The 21,142-nt window shown below is 41.6% G+C and overlaps 1 protein-coding gene across 2 annotated transcripts; it reads right to left on the bottom strand.

Annotated features, from left to right (window-relative positions):
• Positions 1-5,761: 5,761 nt before the first annotated feature.
• Positions 5,762-20,892, bottom strand: LOC101158706 (C-terminal-binding protein 1). Of its 2 annotated transcripts, XM_020706641.2 has the most exons (11): positions 20,766-20,892; positions 19,263-19,311; positions 17,904-18,048; positions 13,008-13,162; positions 12,672-12,816; positions 12,378-12,584; positions 12,086-12,300; positions 10,740-10,870; positions 10,531-10,658; positions 9,136-9,253; positions 5,762-9,054 (listed from the first exon to the last, which is right to left on the bottom strand). In XM_020706641.2, exons 3-11 carry the CDS (start codon positions 17,962-17,964, stop codon positions 8,868-8,870), a joined length of 1,347 nt encoding a protein of 448 aa, XP_020562300.1. In that variant the 5' UTR covers positions 17,965-18,048; positions 19,263-19,311; positions 20,766-20,892; the 3' UTR covers positions 5,762-8,867. The 2 variants fall into 2 exon arrangements, with proteins under 2 accessions (XP_020562300.1, XP_020562301.1); XM_020706642.2 differs by lacking the exons at positions 17,904-18,048; positions 19,263-19,311; positions 20,766-20,892 and adding an exon at positions 16,243-16,377.
• Between the last annotated feature and the right edge of the window lie 250 nt (positions 20,893-21,142).

The following is a 21,142-nucleotide window of genomic DNA, read 5'->3' as shown; positions in this document are numbered from 1 at the left end:
GTGGCCTGCCGATTGTAGCTCCTACATCACTGCTAGACCCTGCTTCTAACTGCATTTTTTTGTCTGCTCCTGATTCACAATGATTGGAATAAAGAAAACCTCAGAAATGCTATTTTAAGTTTAGTTTTCTATACATATGTCCTCCATCATGAGGACAGATTGGCAACCAGTCCGGGGTGTCCCCCCGCCTTTGCCTAACAAGTGGCTGGGATAGGCTCCGGCAGCAGCGTGACCCCGAAAGGGATAAAATGGGTTTAGAAGATGAATGATGATGAATGAATAGGTTCTTAAAAGATGTCTAAAATGAACTATAATCAAATTTTAAAGATAATTAAATTAACATCACAAAAGCAGCAATGTTTATATGTTTATAAGACTAACTTACAACCATTTACTGGGTGTCTAGTAACATTTAAACCCTTGTGCTATCCTATGACCCCACCCTAACATTGACGTGTTCTCCCTACCATGACAAAGGTGGATAAAGGTGGAAAGATTTCATGCAATCCATGGACACCAGTGAAGATCACAAATCATTGAAGAAAAAAGGTTCAGAGCACTGTCTAGTGGGTCTAGATGACCCAACTCCCAATGTTAAAGTGCCTAGGATAGGACAAGGGTTAAATAGAACTAAACACTGCGGTTGGGGCCAATTTCTAAGAAATAAGAGGTAATTTAGAACTCATGAACATTGCGTTTCCTGCAGATGATTTTAATTAGAACACAGAATAATCATCCTGTGAACTTTTAAGAAACCATCAGATTGACTCTTGCACACACACCCCGTCATGGTTGGGGTTACCCTACTGCTGTGGCAGACGCATCAGCTTCCCTCACGTGATCCATAGCCTGGAAACCGGGACACCAAGCCCACAAGAATTTCCCGTGTTCAGTGTAAACACAGTGTCCTAAAAGTGATCCAAACCAGAATAAGACCCAAAGCCAGGACACTAATGTGCATGTAAACACGCCCCAAAGTGAAATACGCATCATCAGACCACACATGTAATACTAAACATTCAATCAGCTCATTGTTTGCCTTTTTAGGTTTGTTGATGCCATGAAAAAAAACACCATAATTAACCCTCAAACAAAAAAAGAATCGCCTGAGATCAAGTAGCTGAAGTGTGATGTGTTGGAAACCGGAGATGGTGCTGTCTGACAGAGATGCAGCATCGCAGTCGTTTGGTGGATGGAATAATATTTGAGTCATTCCAAAGACAACCCAAGACAAATATTTAGCCCGCAGCTTTGGGGTTGGTGGCGCAATCCCTCCAAGTGGACCAGGTCGTTTGTCTGGAGGCTAATTTGTCATGTGGTCCATGTTGCACAAGCGTGGCATTTAGTACCGCACACGTCCCAGTGTGTCCGAGGGCTCCCATCAGGACTCAAAGAGGTCGTGTTTGTTGATGCTCTCTTGTGACGCCTTACAGACATCTGAGATGGAAAAACACTTTGGAATGAATCGGTGCAAATAAAACTACACCTTAGGAGAATGATTGAAGAAACTGAGGGGATTTAATAGAACTGCTTTAAATCAATCCAACAATTCAAGTCTTAAAGACACGGAAGAGTCTTTTTTTCATACGTATTCATCTGATCAAACAAATTACAGAGTAAGGACTGCTGGCATTGAAATCAAGTTTCTTCAAACTTAAGATAAGCTTTTTGTGGCATCAGTAGTAGGAATCAAAACTAAATTAGAAGATTTTTTTTGACACTTTTGAAGGTAAAACTAACGAGAAACATTACGAGGAATCCCCTTTTCTGGCTGTGATATTTATCTGGATTCTTGTGTGGGGGCTCCTCGTCCTTTTGGCTCTTAGTGTTTTCTTACAATAACAGCCAGATGAGAAGAGCTTTGGAATTTAGTTATTTGGTCTTGTGAGCTTTAAAGCTGTTTCAACACAGGACAAATTTGTTCTTTTTTAACCCAAAGTGAGTCTGCACAGAGAAGCACAGTGGTGGGAGCATAATGGTGTGGTTCGGTTTTAATGCTTCACAATCATGCAACATTGCTGAGGTGCATCAGTGTATAAAGAAAAACCTTGTTAGCTTGAAAAGTCATCTTAAATTTGCTCCCAGATCAGCTTTATGCCAATGACAAGTCATCCATCAATCCATCCATTTTTAAAATCACCTTCCTTTGGGTTACTAGGTTTCTGAAGCCAACCAAGTTACTGTTGGTCAAAGGTAGGTTACACTAATCTGTTGCAGGGCCACACAACCACACACACATGTACACTTTACGGACAATTGAGTCACCAACTATTCTATAAAACAAGTTTTTGGACTGTGGGAGGAAGCCGCAGTGCCCAGAGAAAACCCGTGCATGCTCAGGGAGAACATCCAAACTCCACACATAAAAGTCTCAGCCAGGATTCGAACCCGGGCCTTCTCTCTCTCAGTGCTAACCACTACACCACAGAGCAGCCTGCAAAGTTATCCAGCAATACAAAGTATTTCTTAGATGAAACTTAAAAGAAAACCAAACGAGAGTTCCTGAAAAAGCAGAGAACATCTCAAAGCTGCAGAGAATCTGCTGTTAAAAATCATAATTCCACGATGAAAGATAGTATTATTGAAAACTGGAACAGTTTATCCAGAAAAAGAAAATATTTTCCAAATAGAAAGGCATCCAGTTTAGTCAAAAAACAGAAAGTTCAGCTAGCTTTGGGTTACTACTGACTGGAAAATAAGTGGAGGTGGGATAAGTTTGCTTCGTTCCACTCCTTTTTCTCTACTTGACTTTAATTAATAATCATATCTTATAAATATAAGGCGACCTGTTTGTGTACACTACTGCAAAAAAAAAAGTCTATTCATGATTGTGAGTTATTACACTGAGAATTGCATTATTTTCTAAAGATTTGTAAATTTTTTAATAATCGAATCAACGTATTAATTGATATCTAAAACAGGTTTGACAGAACTTTTACACAATTTTTTTATACAGAATTTTTTTTAATGGTTGAAATGAATAAAATCAAAGTCAAGAGGTTAAAGTTTAATTTCTCTAATTTCCCCACAATTTAAAGCATTTGTGTAAAAATAATTTAAAAAGACAAATCTTATTTTGTTTAATTTTTTGCTCTTGTTTTAGAAATTTCATAAACTAAAAACCCAAATTTTGTTTCAGTCGCCTTCATGAAAAAGGAAGAGGTGTTTATTTGGTTTTGTGAAGGAGTTTGGATGGCGAGCCTTTCAATTTCTCCTTTTTTCAATAGAAAAATCATCAAATCATATTCAGTATTAGAAACAATAAATACAACAACTAAAAAAAATAGACAGAATTAAGGTGATGCACTCGAGACAAGAAAAACTCTTCTAAACACACAAAAAAAAAGATATTTTGCAATAAAATCCATAGAAGTTGCCAGAGCAGAGTGACGCATTTAACAGAGCCATTAAGTGGATTTACTGACTTATGGGAACCAGTGCTCATATTTTACTGGCTTGGCTGTGTGTTCCCGGAGCCGCGGAGGCCCCGCTCTCCGTCTTCTAGCGCTAAACAACAACAAAATCCTCTGGCGGCGCAGCAGGGATGCTGACAGAGGTTACGCATGCCCCAACGCGTGGGAATCAAGCAGCAGACGGGACCCAGAGTGTGTTTGAAGTGAGTGTGTGGATCCAATAAAGCACCGCTCACATCCTGGGCCTCACGCTAAACACACACCCACAGAAGCTTTGACACATGCTTATGCAACACGGCCGTCCATCACCTCCATGTCAGCCTCCATCAGGGTTCAATTCTTTGACCTATTTGCTGAAATTTTCTTGTGTAGATCACATTTTAATGAGGAAAAAAAGTTATTGGAATCTGAGCTGCGGTGACTTTAACTTGTATTAATGTAGGATATTCCATCCACTGCAGCCATATTCCACATAACATAAACCAGCGTTCACCTTGTTTTTGCATTCACTTGTGTGGCTGTGGACTCCTGATTTTGTCAAAGGTAATGGGGGAAAAAAAACACAAAGGTCATTTATGCTGCACCTTTCTTGGTTCCTCCAGCTCCACACCCTCCCAGCTCATCCCGTTTCAAAGCATGTAGAACGCATCTGCGAATCTACAGCGCTGCAACAAAAAACGACATGTTTCCATGGCAGCAGAGGGAGTTCTAAGTCAATTTGCAGCCCATTTTGGATGCGTGGCTTCATTTGTTCTCAGCTTTTGTCAAAGCACTAAATCTGTCCAGTGGATCAGCCAAAGATTGACCCACAACATCCCAAACTCAGCACCAATTCCTGCTCCCATGCTGGGAAAAAAAATACAATAAAACCAGTTTTTTCCTTATATATATATATATATATATATATATATATATATATATATATATATATATATATATATATATATATATATATATATATATGAAAAAAATGCCATTATCACAGAACAATTTGTTAGGATTTACTCAAGTTATGTCCTGTCCTTATATGAAAAATATTGAATTGGCTATAAACACTTTTAGGTATTCTGCTCTGGTAATTGGAAATTTTGCCCTGTCAAATGTTTATGGTTAAAATTTGCTGTGTATTTTTCATCTTTCATTCATTCATGAATGACTAATATTAATTTTTATTATTTTTTCTTTTGACCATAATTGACTTTCAATTTTTATTTCTTGTAATTCTGTAAAGATACTTTGTAAACACTTAAGTTGGACTGAATTGAATAAAGAGTCTTGAATGGGATTGGTTGTTAAACTTCATCCGAAGCCCTTTTTTCTAAAATTTGCTTCTCGTCAATTATTGTTATACTTCTGTTAATGATGCTAATGCCTTATCCTATTAGTTTGAAATGAAAAAAAAAAATGTTTTACATATTTAACCCTTGTGGATCTTAGCTGACCCCACCCTTACATTGACGTGTTCTCCCTACCATGACAAAGGTGGATAAAGGTGGAAAGATTTCATGCAATCCATAGATACCAGTGAAGATCACAGATCATTGAAGAAAAAAGGTTCAGAGCACTGTCTAGTGGGTCTAGATGACCCAACTCCCAATGTTAAAGTGCCTAGGATAGCACAAGGGTTAAGTGAGTATATTTATGCTATTTTCCTTCCAAATACAGTCCAATTATCCTTATTTCTAGACCATAATCATCTAAACATCAGACTAGAGTGACACATTTTAACTGTTTGGCCATTATTTGGAATGTACAATATAATCCAAGACTTAATTTAGCTTCCGCTTGAATGGATAAAAAAATATATATAAACCCACAAAAGAACATTTCTTATATAATTGGAAATAAATTCAAGCATGAAGAGGTTCAACTGTATGTAAATCTGTTTTCCTTTCAAACTTCTGCAAATGCATTTGAGTCAAATGGAACATTCCAGTAGCTATAGATGAAGCAAGTCTGTTTCAAGCAAACAACTACTCTCCATTCAGAAAATAAAACTAACATTTTGCCCAAAATCAGATGTTTTTAGAATTGAATGACTCAAGATTTTCAGGATTTATCATCTTAAAAAATGACGTCTTGCTGAAAAGTCAGTTTCATCCCATTTTTTTTTACAATAAGATATTTAAACCAGACAGAAATATTTGAGGAGATTGTGTGTTTTTTCAGCACTCCTCATTTTGTGCATGTGGAAGCAATTTCAGCGCCTATACCCCCCCCCCCCCCCATCCTGGCATTAACTGCAAAGAGCCACAAATTGCACTAAACAATTTTGTTGTTTTTTCTCCCCCCAAGCACAGGTTTAGATCAGCAGGCCAAAATAACTTCAGATGGATGAGAAAAGAATATTTAGAATTTTTTTAAAATTTTATTAAAATACGGTGTGGAGTTTACCATTGGAAGTTACCATCACAAACATGATTGTTTCTAATAAAAAAGTAAACAAAAACAAAAAAATAAAGCTTAAGAGCCTAGTTACAGGATTTTTTTTCTGGTGTTTTTGTTTTTGCAGTCTGGTGAAAGAAAAAAATTAATTCACAATGAGCGTTAAGTGGAGAGGAGGGAGAGAGACAGATATAAAAAAAAAAAATAAAAAAAGTCCACATGTTGTAGCAATACATTTCCCAATTTCACACCCGGTCATACATTCATTCACTTCTCGTTCAACAGTTGAGGAGAAACCAAAATGTGGGGAAGGCCGTTTCTGGGGGGGGGGGGGGGGGGTCGTGAGACACAGGGCGACTGCTGGAGGATATGTGTGCATTTGAACCCTGAGAGAAAGAAAGAGTGACCGACTCCCACCGCAAATTCCTGCTTTGTTTGTTTTCCGTTAAAAAGACCACAGCAGAGCGAGCCAGCAGCCAGGGGAGGATGGCGGAGCGGCCGCCTCACAGCAAACAACGAAGCACAAAAAAAAAAAAAACAGAAACAAACAAGTGCCTGCATGTAACTTTCTCCCAATGCTGGGTTAGCTTTAAAATTTAAAAAAAATATTAATATGGATTCATTAGACAGTTTACACAAGGCTAGAGGTGGTTTGATTTCAAAATAAAAGGAAGGTGCAGAAATTCAGGGGATTCTTTTTTTTGGACACGCCTCCTGGCTTCACCTGCTGTGGTCGACTGTATTAAGGCAGTGAGTGGTTCCATGGCGGCTTTTCTATAACAGCTACTGTTACTCGGGTGGAGCATGACGGATCCACAGGATAAAAGAGACGCAGGAGAAAGAAATTACAACATCAGGAACTGAACTTTGTGTGTGTCTCATTTGTCTGAAATGTTTCAATACAACATGTAGAACACAACCATTGAAACTCAAGTCCTACAACAACAAAAGTATGGATTTTTTTTGTGTGTTTTTTTTATAACAGTGCACTGCTGAAATGAAAATATATAGAATCAACAGCAAAATTTAAGATTACTATTATCCTCATAATTCAAACTATGGGAGCTCTTCCTTTTTTTTTCTTTTAAAAAATATATACTCGTCACATGACAGAGGAGCCCTCAGACATGCTCCGTGTCTCTCATAGACTCTGAGGGGGGTGGGTGGGGGGGGGAGCTGTACATCACTGGAAACTGAGCACAACAACAACAACAAAAAATAGTCAAATAAAAAACATTGGCAACTCTGGCTGAAAACACTTGGTGGGATTAGGACTTGGAGGGGACAGAAGAGGAAAATGGAGGGGGTAATTATATTCTCCGTTGGAAAATGACCTCACATGCACTATGGGTAAAAAGCGGCCTGGTAATGAAAGGGAGACATAACTAAACTCTTCAGACTATGCGCTCTAGTTAAGGAAAACTAGCAGATCACACCAACCACTCGTCCATTTGGGATTTTTGGAGCTAATTCAAAGCATTTCTAGCTCTACTGATGAGAAATTGTGCTGAGTTGTCTTAAAATGAAGTCAAATATTTTTAAAAAAATTAAATGCACATTGGTTTTTAAGGTTTCAGTACATTTACTGATAAATGGATTTGGTCAATTTAGTTCATGGGGCGTTTTTCTTGTTTTGTTTTTTTAACTACAATTTCATATAATTTCTAATAAATGTGGTATAGATGTATCTAGAAAATCTGTACAAAAAAAAAGTCCAAAATAAAAATCCAAGGGTACACACGGTACATTCATTATCTGTTACTGAGGTACTAGAGAGGTGTTCCTTTGACACCAGGGCGACAGCGTTTCAGAGTTACTCCGAGGGACAGATCCTTTGGAACAACAACAGCTTGTTATCACAACAGACACACACACAGTAAGTTTCTCTCACACACACACACACACGCGCGCACACACACACACACACACACACACACCACTGACTCGAGAGCATGCAGCTCCTACAGGGAATCAAACCCACACACATCTGAAAGATGCAAATCATGAGTACATGTGTATAGTGGGTTATTGGGGGGGGTTAGGTGGGTGGCAGGATCTTAAACAATAAGGCGGCGGATTGGTCTCGCCGTGTGTTGTAAATGGCAGTAAGTGATGACGTGTTGCGGTGGGCGGAGCTAACCTGCAACTGTCCCTCTGTTAGCCTAAAAAAATAAAAATAACAGAAAAAACCCCAGCAGGCATGTGGAGTCTGAGCCGCAGGGGAGGCAGCGCCCTCTGCTGGTATGCTGTTGTTATAACAACCCTCCCCCCTCCAAAAAAAAAAAAAAAGATAATTTCATCTGGGCACAAAAGCAGAAGACACATTTCTAATGCTTTTAGTAATGTTCGTCCTAAAAAAAAATAAAAGTAGAAGTAGAAATGTCAGGAAGGGTCTTACTAAAAGCTGACAGAAGTTGGGCTTTAATGTTCCACTAAAAACACACAAGCATGTACTTTCACAGTTGGGGGGGCTCCAGACTCCCATATCTCTGCTGAGCAAACTGACGAGGGGGGAGGGGGACAGATAAGAGTGGGTGGGCTAACGGGGTTTTCATCAGTACACGTTTGTCCCAATCAGAAGGAACAGAGCAGTAACAGGAGTCAATATGTAAAAAGGGGTTTTTGTCTCTGTGCCTCTAGTTGTCTGAATCAGAGGGGAAGCTAGGGGGAAGGGGGGCAACAGAATAAAGCCTTGTGTTGGGGGGGGGGGGGGGGGGGGGGCATTAATACTTAGAACCACAAAAGATCATCTTTTCATTAAAACAACAGCCAGCTAAGAAACTAAACCAATCCAATCATGAAATCCTTGAGAACACAGTTATTGCTGACGGAGTGGGGGGAGGGGGGTAGAGGAGTGACATGATGCTGGGAGGGGTGGAGGTGAGCTGTGGGGGGGCATGTCACTTCCGGGCTGATTCTGCCATCAGAGAAACGACTGTGGATCCACGCCGGGTTGAACCGATACTGCCGGTAAACGGGGGGAGGGGGGGGGGGGTCCTGATCCTGGGATGCTGGGTTTGGTTTCCAGAAATTGACGGAATGTGCTGGTGGTGACGGTGGGTGGGGGGGCTATTGGTCGGAGGGGATGTCTCTGTCGGCCTCGGCCTTCGCGGGTTGCCCCGGGGAGGGGGCGTGGGGTGGATGGGTGACTGGGGCAATGCCGTGGGCCAGGGTTCCTGTAACCAGGCTGTCAACGCCTGTGCCAGTTCCTGGGAGCCCCCCCGCTGCCGCAACACCGATCAGACCAGGAGGAAATCTGTAACAGAGGGAGGACGACATGGGCTTCATTCTGAAGAGCTCCGCAGGAGACTGGCGGGGGGCGGGGCCAGTTGCTCACCTGTAAGTGGCTCCGTTCAGTTCTGGGTGAACTGTGGCAGTCTCCATGCTGGGCCACTGAGAGGCCGCCATCAGGTACTCCTTATTAACACAGTTCTTCAGGCTGTCAGGGATACGACCTGAAAAACAAAACCTCCTATTGTTTCCAAACAAGCAAACAGACGAGGATTTCAGACAAACTTCACTCCCACATGCAGACGCTGTAGTCTTCATCAAGGTGGTTAGGTGAAGACTAGACTGGACGTTTGGGAACAATTTTCTTTTGTTTGTTCTTCATTTGACTTTGAAGGTAAAAATAAAAGCTCTCTATAAACCCACTCTGTTGAAAATCCTGTTTTTGGTGTTTTTAACATGTTCTTGTGGCATTTTTGTAATGATGGAGGACATATATAAAGAAAATTAAGCTTAAATTGCAGTTCTGAGTTTTTTTTGTTCAAATTCTTGTGAATCAGGAGCAGATGAATAGATGCCGTTGCAAAAACTCTATTCTACTTCATCTGCTTGTAGACAAATAGATCCATGTACGTCTTTATTTCCTTCATCTGACTCAAACCTGTACGGCTCTCAGCTCTGACATCTTTTTGTTGCACCGCTAATGTTAGGTTGGGGTTGTGAGGGGCTGTAAGCTAGTGGGAGAGAGTGTGAACGGAGACCTCTCAGCAACAGGGAGGGGAAGTGGGGGTGGGGTTTCTCCATGCCAACAGTCCCACCCACAAATCAAAGGCAAACCCCTGCCGCTCTGCAGAAACTAGGTCCTAGAAAACGACAGTTTTTTTTTTTGATTTTGCCAAAAAAATAAAATAAAGAAAATTGCCCAATCATTATAAAAGGTCCCCACTTTTACAACGGATCAAAACAATGATATGAATGAGTGTTCAATGACAATTTTATGACAAAATATGTTGTAGAAGCATTACTTCTAAAACATTTGACCCGGACTGGTAAAAGAGACTTGTGTTCTCTGCAAAGCAAAGACCGAATGACTAAACTGTCGCAAAAACACAAAGTCTAAAATATTATCTAGGACAAATATCTTACTATCCATCTATGCTTTTTGTAAGAGAAACTCAGAAAACAAAGATTCCAAATATGATGGAGTTTTGGACAAAGTGGTTGATTAGGTTTCCTGTTGACACATTTCGGTTCCGTGCATTTCACCTGCTTCACATTTGACAGTTAGACAGTAGAATGACTCCTTGAGGACTGCAGTAGATCACTCAGTGCCTTTAAATCAATTCTCTAAAGTGATGACAGTCTTGTTCCTCGTCTAGATAATCATTAGGCGTGTTACACAAGCAGCCGTTTGACTACTTTTCACAAACACTCAGAGCTGTGCAGCCCTCTCCTGCACGCCAACGTCTTGACTGGAGAGCCTGGGAAAAAAGCTGCGTCTCACCAGTGATGGCCCGGCGCACTTCTCTGGCTGCCTCTTCGCGCGCCTCCACCGAGGCCTGCTCGCTGTACCACGCCGTGTGCGGGGTACAGATCAGGTTGGGAGCGTCCTTCAGCGGCCCTGTTGAAAAGCTGTTGAGAATGGAGGGAAAGGGTCAAATGGGAGGCAGCGGCGCCGTCAGAGGCCGTGTTTGTCCGCACAGCGATGCCAACCTGAAGGGTTCCGCCTCGTGGACGTCCAGGGCGGCCCCCCGTATTCGGCCTTCTTTGAGGGCCTGAGCCAGTGCTTTTTCGTCAACCAAACCGCCTCGTGACGTGTTCACCAGGAAGGCCCCCTGACGCATCTGTGGGAGCAACACGATTGATGCATTTAGAGGAGCAAAAAAGTGCTTGAGAAATGAGCTTCAAAGAGAAGCAGCAGCCTTTCCACAGAACGTCCAGCACATGAGTTCGTTTCGGTCCCGCATCGGCGGGTTTTGGGGTCGAGGCGCGTTTTGGGCGGTGCGTCCAGAGTCCAAATATCTGAATTTTGGCAAAGAAAACGCGTTGCGACAACTAATCAGGAATCAGTGACGTGTTGATAATGCGATTGAAGTCAAAACCAACATGGAGGAGAAGCTGATGTTTCCCTCCCGAACCTTTATATTTACTGTATTCACATCAGCAGAATGACAGAAAGATCCTCTAATTTTATTCTTCTTTTTCTCTCAGACTAATGTGGGAGAGCAAGTCATCAACCTGAGTCCCAGAGAGAAGTGCCGCTGCCCTGCAGCAGATGGTGAAGCTCACCGTACCGGGAGAGTCTCTGAATGACCTCATGACCCCTGACATGGAGACGTGATTACTGATGCTTTTGTAGAGCTCTTCAAATCAAATAAAACTAGTTTCTAAACATCATCCGTCTTCCATGCATTGTAAATGAGATCTCGAGTCGAGGCTCTTCCATGTAACAACTAAAGACTGGACAGTAGCTCCTCCCACATGCGTCTGGAGCGTCACTTTTTAACACATTTTTGGAAACTCGTTGAGCAGCAAATATGTTTTTGCGTTGGAGAGGTGACAAACGTGAATTTGACGCGCAAATTGTGATCGGCGCGAACGTAGCATTTTACAGTTGATGCACCACACTAAAAGGGGGAGGGGGCATATTTTCAAAGGGGAATCAGACAGCGAGCTGTAAATGGAGATATGGTAAGAGTCCCTTCAAAAAAAATGATAAGAGGATGCTGAACCAATGAACCTGTACATGAAGATTTGTATTACCCTAACATGAAATTCCAAAGAGCCTTTTCTACAGTAAATCCAATAAACGGCGTGTAATCTCACGCCAAACCTTCTGACCACACAGATGCACAGAAGCAGAAAGGACACATTTCCATCTCAAACAATAAAGGCATCCCTCCACACTCCATTGGCAAACAATGAGCGGCTCCTGCTAAACTATATTTAGAAGCATCAATACTGTGTTGTGGGATCTCTCCTCCGGCTGTTAGAGGTGGTTTGGAGGACTTGAAGGCAGACTGCACAGGCGTGAGGCTGCGTGTTCAGAGAATCCTCACCTGTTTGATAGTGAAGTCATTAATGAGGTGGTGGTTGTGCTCGTTGAGGCTGCAGTGAAGGGAAACGCAGTCGGAGTGGATGAGCAGGTCCTGCAGGGTGGCCATTCTCTGCAGGCCCAGCGAGCGCTCCACGCCGTCAGGCAGGTACGGGTCGTAAAAGATCACGCCGAAGCCGAAGGCCTTGGCCCGCAGAGCTACAGCTTGACCCACGCGTCCTGGAAGGCAGCGTGGTTAACCCTCAGACAGACGGTAAAAGACTGACCGTTTTTCACCAGTGCACCCTTTTATTTACCGAGGCCGATGATCCCCAACGTTTCACCGCGGATTCGAGCGGCGCCACCAGCCACCTCCCTTATCTGCTCCACGCTGGAAGCACGCGTCCCCTCCCTCAGTGCTTGGTGCATCCAGGTGACTCGCCTGTACAGGTTGAGGATCAGACATAGCGAGGTGTCGGCCGTCTCCTCCACCGACGCCGCTGGCACGTTGCACACAGCGATGCCTGGGAGACAAGTCGGAGGGAAGAAGAAACGTTTAGCCCCTTTTAAAGATGCAATGACAGGCTGAGGGCAGGCGCTCGCCATCTCACCTAGCTCAGCAGCGGCTTTGACGTCGACGTTGTCAAAGCCGGAACCAATCCTGACGATCACACGCAGACCTTTGAACTTTTCCAAGTCGTCTCTGGATAAAGTTATGGTGTGGTAGAGCAGGGCAGCCACAGCTTCATTAAGCACCTTCAGGAGGCAAAGAAACATATTTAAGCTCTTCTATTGTCTGTCACATTAAGGCTGAACTACAGAAGAGTGTCCTGCTGTAAACTCGGAGAATTTCTGTCTTTTAAAGACATCATTTGCATAAATTTACAGTCCAAACTAGAGACTAAAAAGAAAAAGGAATTGAAAAGTGGTCAGATTTGCTCGAGTACCTTCTCGTGTATCTCTTGTGTGGATTGAGCATCACAAAAAGCCACCGTGGCCACGTCCTTCAGGATGGGCATCTCTACAGTGCAGTCTCGTCCATCCAGCAGTGCCACCAGGGGCCGCGGATGCATCGGCCCATTGAGGATGGGGGGTCTGATACCTGACAGCACAGAAGGGAAACAAATGGGTTTAACATGTACATCTTCCAAAAAAGGTCAACAAAATTAAAGAGTTCACCTTTTTTTTTTTCCAGAAAAAAACAAAGAAAACGGTGGCTGCATTGTTCAGTCTAGACAGCCAACAGAAACCCCCCACACTCACACAGAAAAAGGTAACACGACAAAGCGCTGCGCTCTGCAGACAATAGTGACTCAGACTTTTATTGCTCTCTTCTTCAAACAGCAACCAGCCCTCTCAGGAACCGCAGGGTCCAAGCGCGTCTTCAGCTTACTGAAGTGAAGTGTAACCAGATCTGGGATGGGGCACGGAGAGCCTTCAACAACGTGACCGCTCGCTCGGGGGAGTGAGATCGAGCTTGGGTCGACAAAGCAGATCCATTCGGTCAGGAGTTCTTCCTGCCAACTGACAAAGCTGAGAAGAGGATGAAGAGCTCCAGACCGGTTTAGACAACAAGCATCTCCAACTCTCCCAGCAACCTAAGTGATGGTCGTGTTTCTCCCCCAAATTTGACTAATGTAGACAGATTCAAGCCTGTGCTTCTTACCCAGGTGGATCAACTACAGCTCTGCTCCTGAACAGGTGGCGTTCTGCTACTTTTCTGTCAGCAAACACACAAAGGTAAGTCTGCATGAAGCGACAATCAATGGCTGGTCATAAGAAATGTTGGCCCGCAGCGTCAGAGGAAGTTCTTCGTTCTTGTGAAGAACAGAAACTTCTTTTACGGTTCACGCAGAGAGGAGAGGGACCGCTACGGCAACAATGGTTGGCATCCCTTTCCTCCCACTCTGCGGGGTGCAGCGGCGAGAAAAGCTTCGCCTCAGTTCTGCAGTCTGTCCCGACGCATTTGATGGACAGCTTGTCCCTTGTGGCTTTTCGGCACCAAAACTTCCAAATAAATGCAACAGAAAATGTAACCCTCACACGTATTGAAAATATTGTCTCAATGACCATTTGGATGCACAAAATAACCCCCCTCCCAATGGGCTGGAGTGATGGTATCCTGTAGCTAGGGGGAAGGGGGGAGTACTGTGTTTCATGGCAGTGGGGAGTTCATGTTTTATGTGGGTCTCCTGGCCTAAATTTCTTGTCTGGAGGACTCCTAAGGCCCCTCCCTCTTTTTGTTTTTTTTTTTCCTTCCAGAAAAGATGTGCACACCTGTGTAGCAAACGTCACCTGCTGATTCTTTAAAAACCCACTCCAATCATCTTTTGATCAACTGTAAAAGTGATTCTACTAGGGGCGTAACGATTCATTTTAACAACGACTTGATTCATATCATAATTTGTGGTTGACGATTCGATTTCATAGTGGATATTGGTTCATTTTGAACGATCGATTCACTGACCTAAAAATCGATCCAGGTCATCTTTAGCCAAAAATATTCAACCAGTGTGATTTTGAGATAAATACCTGGTACTGAACAGTGCAGGTGAAGTTTTCCAGATTCCCCGCAAGATAATCAAGTGTAAACTAAATGTGTGTACAAACAAACAAGTAAACAAGAATTAATGTCAAATCTATTCACATTTTAGTTTCATAAAGTTGGTGTATTCCACATCAAAATAATCCAAGCAGAACATTCTAGCACACTGTATGGTCACATGTCTTTGCTAAATTCAGTGTTTCCATACATTGGACAGGAATGATGGATTGATCACGTTTGGTTGCCATCACACGCGTGTTGTCTGCTGTGATGCACTTGATCCTTTTTACGTTACAGTAAAATAATCATATCGACAATATCGATATGATCAATTTATTTCGTCACTTAGATTCTATTAACATCTTGCCCCAGACAAATATATCTGGTTTGATTGTAGGAATATAAATCGGTTAACCAATCATTATGCCCCTAGCTGTCAGTGGTCTCAATTGGGATTATGCAATTTTTAGTCCAAATTAATGTTGTTTTCCAGGATAGTTTCTGCAGAGTGGCCATAGTTTATTAGAAGTTCACCTCTGAGTTGTGGGTGGAATGGAGTTATCCCACCCCTACTTGTCTATTTGATTGCTAGTACGTGCATGGAAATGGAGCGAAGCATGTCCCCGGATGAGTTCTGCATCACACTAAAACTCTTTCCACTGGCTTTTTTCTTTATATATTTATATGTTTCCTTCATGAGGAAAAAAAATGCCAAAACACGTTAAAAACACGAAATATAAAACAATTTTCATTGAAGTGGGTCCTTAAAGAGGATTTTTGCTAGCTTTAGCGTCGGTGTGCAGGAGTGGAAGTCAGAAAAAGTGGGGATCAGCGTGTCGCTGCAGGACAGGTGAACGCTTCCCGCTGGATTTGCTCGTCCTGAAAATATATTTGGAAAGAAGGCAGGATGTGGCAGCTAGCAGAGCTAGCAGCTAGCGGAAGATAAAAACTTTAAAAAAATAGCTAACTATCCGCCTGAAGAGTTTATATTTGATTAAAATGGATTTAATATTCTTTATTTTACCAGGAGACACAAAGCTTAAAAATAAAAATCATTTTTATTGGTTCTTGGTTAAACAAATAACAAAATGTTCAGCTAAAAGTGTTAGCTGAGATGTAAGACACACAAGACGTGTGCCAAGCAGAGAACCTGAGGAGATACAGACCCCCCCCCCATTGTAAAAATAAATAAATAGAAAAATCTTCGGGTTTCTACACGGAGAAATGCAAGCAAAGGACATTGACATTTTCCGAGGCCTGCGAAGATGAAGCGCAGCCAGACACACAATACACTTCATTCAGTGATTCATTCATTCTCCCTCCCAGTGGCTTTCTTCCCCCTTCCTCCCTCCTCCACTCCCCCCCGGCTGTAGCTGGAGTAAGAGGTGAGGGGGAGGGGCAGCAGGCGATGATAATGCAGCAAGCAGCAGTACTCCACCCAATCGCGGGCAAACACACACACACACACACACACACACAGACGGTGGTTCAGTTCCTTCTCAACGCCTCCAACCAACACACATTGAACTTGAAAGAGAAACTGCAAACGCACAACTCCACCACACCCAAAGCCCTGCTCCCCGCCGCCGGCGGCTCGCACAAACACACGCCGAATCAGAAAAGCCACTGAGCCAAACCTTGCATTGTCAGCCCGTCTTCCTTTCTCTCCCTCTCCTTATAGCGCTCTTCTTTTTTTTCCCCTCTCTCCTTTCTCCTGCAGCCTGAGCTCGGCTGACTGGATCCCAGCTGTCATCCACGCCCCGGCCCCTCCCCCACGGCCAGCCTCCAATCACCACCGACTCCATTGAGAGCCGGCCAACCAGCAATAACTTCATTAGCATAGCCGAGGCGGCGGCGGCAGCAGCAGCAGCGACGGAGGAGGACGGCCGTTTGGGCTGTTGTCGTTTTTTAAAGAGACAGCTGGCCCGCTCCCCTCCCGGCCCGGCCACAACCCTTCACCCCGTCCCTCTCCCTGTCACTGAGCTCCAGACGCTCTCCCAGACCCCGGCCCTCCATTTTAGCGCACCATTATGTGCGTCCGGCACAATCACTCTGCAGCAGCACAGGTTTCTCAAAAAAATGCTCGTTTTTATCCGTCTGCAGCGTAAAAACACACACACACACCTACCCTACCCTACCCTACAGCAACCGAACAGCATGGAGTGTGAAAGTCCACTTCATGGAAAAAGTTTTAAAAAGAAAGTTTTCCTCCAAAATCATCCACAAATATTGAAAAATCAGATAAATATGTAATCGTGTGCAAAGAAACCACAGCTCCATCTTCATTTTATATTTAAGAACTCAGGTCACTATCAGCTGACCTTTGGAAGCTTCATGCTCACGCAAGAGAGAAAACACGGTCGTCATGACGACCAATACATGCTTTCAAATAATGATAGTTCCAGTAAAGTCAGCCAAGAAAGCTTCTTTCACACACTTTATACCTTTTACAATCAATCAATAGAAATAAATATTATTATAATAGAAATATTATTGGATTATATTTTCATCGTTATTTTAAGTTTAGATTTTTTTTTTTGTGAAATGTGAGCTGATATAACAGGATAAACCACAACGCTTTCTGATGATTGTTGTAAATAAGGTGTTTGCTACAATTCTGAAAACATTTGGACTTGACATTTAAACAAAAAGAGGAAGTTTGCATGGTTGTGTCTTACTTTGCGTATAGCCCTGAGCATTCATTGTTTGATATTGTTTACTGGCGCATGTACGCCACCTACAGTCGGACAAAGCTGAGTGAGAAATGTTGAAGCGGTGCAAACCTCGCGAATCTCGCTCAAGGCTTTTCTCCCCAGCTCTATTGGGATACATGGTGAGACTTGGTGCCATCTTTTCGGATGGGGAAAAACCAAAACTTCTCCGTCAAGATCATTTCGGTGAATTATAGAGGACGCCATCCAAGCATCACTTACAAAACCAAGTCGCTGATTGGTCAAAATCCAACCTGGTTTAACTTTCAACATGCATTCAAAGGCAACGTGATTTGTATGTAGAGCCTTAAAATCGGTTGTAGACATGTGCTCGAGTGTATTTAACGCGAAAGTTTGTCTGTATTTTAAAGATATATGTTTAAACGAAGGAATCCATATTAGTTGCTTTTTGCAATCCGTTGTATTTTTTTGAATGAATGAATGAATGAATGAATGAAAACTGCTTAGACCAAACCAGACGAAAACTACGACCAGGCAAAACACCTTAAAACTTGCTGCAGTGTGGTTGGTCTGATTTCTAGTATTTGCTTTAAAACAGCATCTGAGGTCGGAGTGTGCCCTCTTACCCTCACAAATACGGTCAAGTCTCTGCCGCTTGACCTGTTTGTGTTTGTCCATCAAAGCCATAGACCAAGTAGTCTCAACCTGGGAAGGTGAGGAATCAATCCAAGTGCCAGAGAGTCTCCTTTAATGGCGTCCACTTGGTAATATCTGCACACACCAAAAATAAAAAAAACATGAAAGACCAGCAAAGAGATCGATTTCTGTAACTTTTCTTTATGTTTCTATTCAAAAAACCTTCAAAATATAGCGGGGAAAAAACATTAAATAAGATGTAACCAGAAAAGACCAAAGGTCAAAATAGACAAATTAATTGAAGAATGACAGAAATTATTGTATTTTCTTGATATTTTCAGGAAAAAAACAATACAAGTCAAGTACTTTTTTTAAGTGCTTATTAAAAGCATATAGATCATTATAAATAACTTTGCCTGCAGAAGAAAAGAAATACTTTTCTAGAACTCGACCAGCAGCTGAATCAAAGAACTAGAAACTTTAGCTGTGAATTTTTTGCAGTCCAAGGATTTTCGTGCTGTCACTTGTGTAAAATGTTTAGAGCAATAGAGAAATATTGAAGTCATGTTTCAAAACAAATTCCTTTAGAATAATTCACAAATATTCTCGCAGGAGAGGCTTTTGCCTGCTGCTATGATTTTAAAGTTGGACATGTTTTTTGTTATTTCTTAGATAGTTTAGTCACATTTCCCAGTAAATTACACTTTTAACTATTCAACTTGTTTTAGTTTCCTGCAATAGCAGACTTTTTTTTTTTTTTTTTAAAGTTTCTCCATCAGAATCCGCCCCAGATTCTGAGACCCAGAACATCCACTGGTGTAGAACGCACAGTGAGTTTGCTTGCTGCACCTCTCGTGCTGCCATGGAGATTTATGTTTACCTGACATGAGTTCAGTGATTACACAAAACTCCCAAGCAGTGAATGAAAGCCTCTGGGAGAATCACTATTTTTTGGCATGTTTTGGCTTGTGGAACAGTCGGTGAAATCCAGACCTTAAACTTGGTTCTAAACTTCAAACTGACAGCATTCAGTAGCGCTACATTCACCTGATTATAGAAACCATGCAGATGGTTTACTGAAGTTTGACAATAGAAATCCTCAGGAAATTAACTTTATAAAGATTTTTTTTTTTTTTTTACTTCTAGGATTTCTTCAACAAATAGATGCTTTGCTAAACATAAACCTTTAATGATTTAAAAGGCCACAGTTTTCACAAAAAAACCTTGGTTGGTTCAGTTAAATTAGCCAAAAAGCCACACAAAACTAAGGGATTTTGAATTACAAAAAACAAAACATAATACATATTTTAGGACATCCTCTTTTTATGGAAATCAAAACAGAAACTCACCTGGAAAACTATATCCAGCGTGTTTTTCAGGTTGACAATCTAGTTCACACTGTAAACAAAGAAAAGTCAGAGATTTTAAATTATGTTCACGTTATTGGCATCCCTTCAGGCAGGTGTTTTACTACAATATAACTAATATATCAATTATAAAAAAGCCCAGAAAAATAAGACCTAAAATCACTTGGCAAAAATCAAGTTTGTTAAAGTATTTCTAATCTGTTGCAGAATAATCTAAAATCATCACCGTCAAAGACTGATGACTTTTCAGTCAAACAATATTTTCATACTATATCAGACTGAATAAAATAAAGTCAATTTAATATCAAATTTTAAAAGTTGCTGCTATTTATAAATGCAAATAAGTTATGATTGGTCTGGTTACATCAATACGTTGTTTAATGTTTGCATCGTTTGGTACTTTATTGCACTTTTACTGACATTTGATGACGGTTTTTCTTAAAATAACTTAATAGAATGTAATTAATTTTTTGATTTGATTCAGTGAAACTTTTAAAAAATTCTTATAAATACAAATAAATTTTGTGTGCTTCTTAGCCATACCTTTAGCCAAAGAAACATAAAAATAATGTTAAATTAAATTTTGTGCCCAAAAGAGGAATTGTTTGAGATAAAAATCAGATTTGTAGCATTTTTTGTTTGCTTTTTAAAAAATATATATTTTTGTCTACCCAACTAAACTTTTGAGTCAGTTTTATTTAAACATATAGCTAGTATACAACATAAATAAAATAATTTCATAACAAACATAACATACATTTTAACTTAATGTTTTTTAACCGTGAGTGAAATTGTAGTTTTAACGTCAAGAGCGACAGTAAAACCTCGCGTTATAAGGTCAACAAGTTACCGTTACCCAAATAGATGATAGCTGCTGCTGCTGTTGCTAGCTAACAGGACTTCATGCAGCTTTACTGATGAATACACACCAACGGCTTCACGCAAACTTAAAACTTTTAGTTTCTGCGTGAGACTTTTTTCTTCGCGGAGTATATTTACACCCAAAGTAAAAAATATGAACTTCTTGAGTAAACTAACCTAAAGCCGTAGCAGCAGCAGAGCTACCTGCTAACCCAAACAAACATTTGTGCAGCACAAGTAGCTAACATTTGGACGTAAACTGCTCATTTCTGTTACATTTTCTTAAAAACTACACTTTGAGTAACGCAGTTGCAACGTAACTGTTGAATCTTTGAACTAAACTAGTTTTTATGTCCACAAATGCGAGACCTTGGCGGCATTGCTAAGGTTAGCGAGCCAGCGCCGTTAAGTAGCATGCCGCTGATTGTGGAGGAGATGCGGGCGGAGGGGGAGCCCATTTCGACCGATTTGTTATCAGCCAACGGCGCTACAATGTAAAATATCTGAACTACAAGCTAAAAATATATATACAGAATTTTTATATACATCTCCCACGTGGTCAAAAGAACTAAGTTAAACTTTGACGAGCATTTTGGGAAATCTGGCAAAAGTAGATTTTTTTACCCCGAGTAAACTCTTTCAGGAGTGTTCAGGCGGTGTGCGTGCGTCGGCGGTGTTCCCTCTCTCCCGATCGCCATGAAATTAGACAAAAGAGGAAGTAGCTTGTTGACGGGGGGTCAGTTCGTCTGTGAAAAAGCGCTCGTGCGCCGGAAGGAGCGCCCTCACCTTCCGCGGTGGAGCCATAAAGAAATGCAAGAGTAGCCCTAAACTTCTGCTCCTTCACTTGATCTCAAGGTTTACCCAGTAATAATATAGATTTGCTGTAATCGTGTTCAATATGTATATAATTTACCCTTTCAACAGTGGTTATATGGGGGAAAAAGGGTATATTTTAGTTTATTGTTTTGTTTTAAATTACTTTCTGGGATATTTGTTCATTT

This window comes from Oryzias latipes, chromosome 10 (assembly GCF_002234675.1).
Source record: "Oryzias latipes chromosome 10, ASM223467v1".
NCBI lineage: Eukaryota > Metazoa > Chordata > Actinopteri > Beloniformes > Adrianichthyidae > Oryzias > Oryzias latipes.
The sequence above is the reverse complement of the archived record's forward strand: the minus strand, read 5'-3'. Positions and strand labels throughout refer to the sequence as shown.

Bases quoted from the DNA above. Each gene is read 5' to 3' on its own strand.
- LOC101158706 (XM_020706641.2), bottom strand. From the start codon at position 17,964: ATGGCTTTGATGGACAAACACAAACAGGTCAAGCGGCAGAGACTTGAC. The intron at 12,301-12,377 runs GTAAATAAAAGG...GCTGCCTTCCAG, and splicing joins GTTGGGGATCATCGGCCTCG to GACGCGTGGGTCAAGCTGTA. The intron at 10,871-12,085 runs GTGAGGATTCTC...TTGCTCCCACAG, and splicing joins ATGACTTCACTATCAAACAG to ATGCGTCAGGGGGCCTTCCT.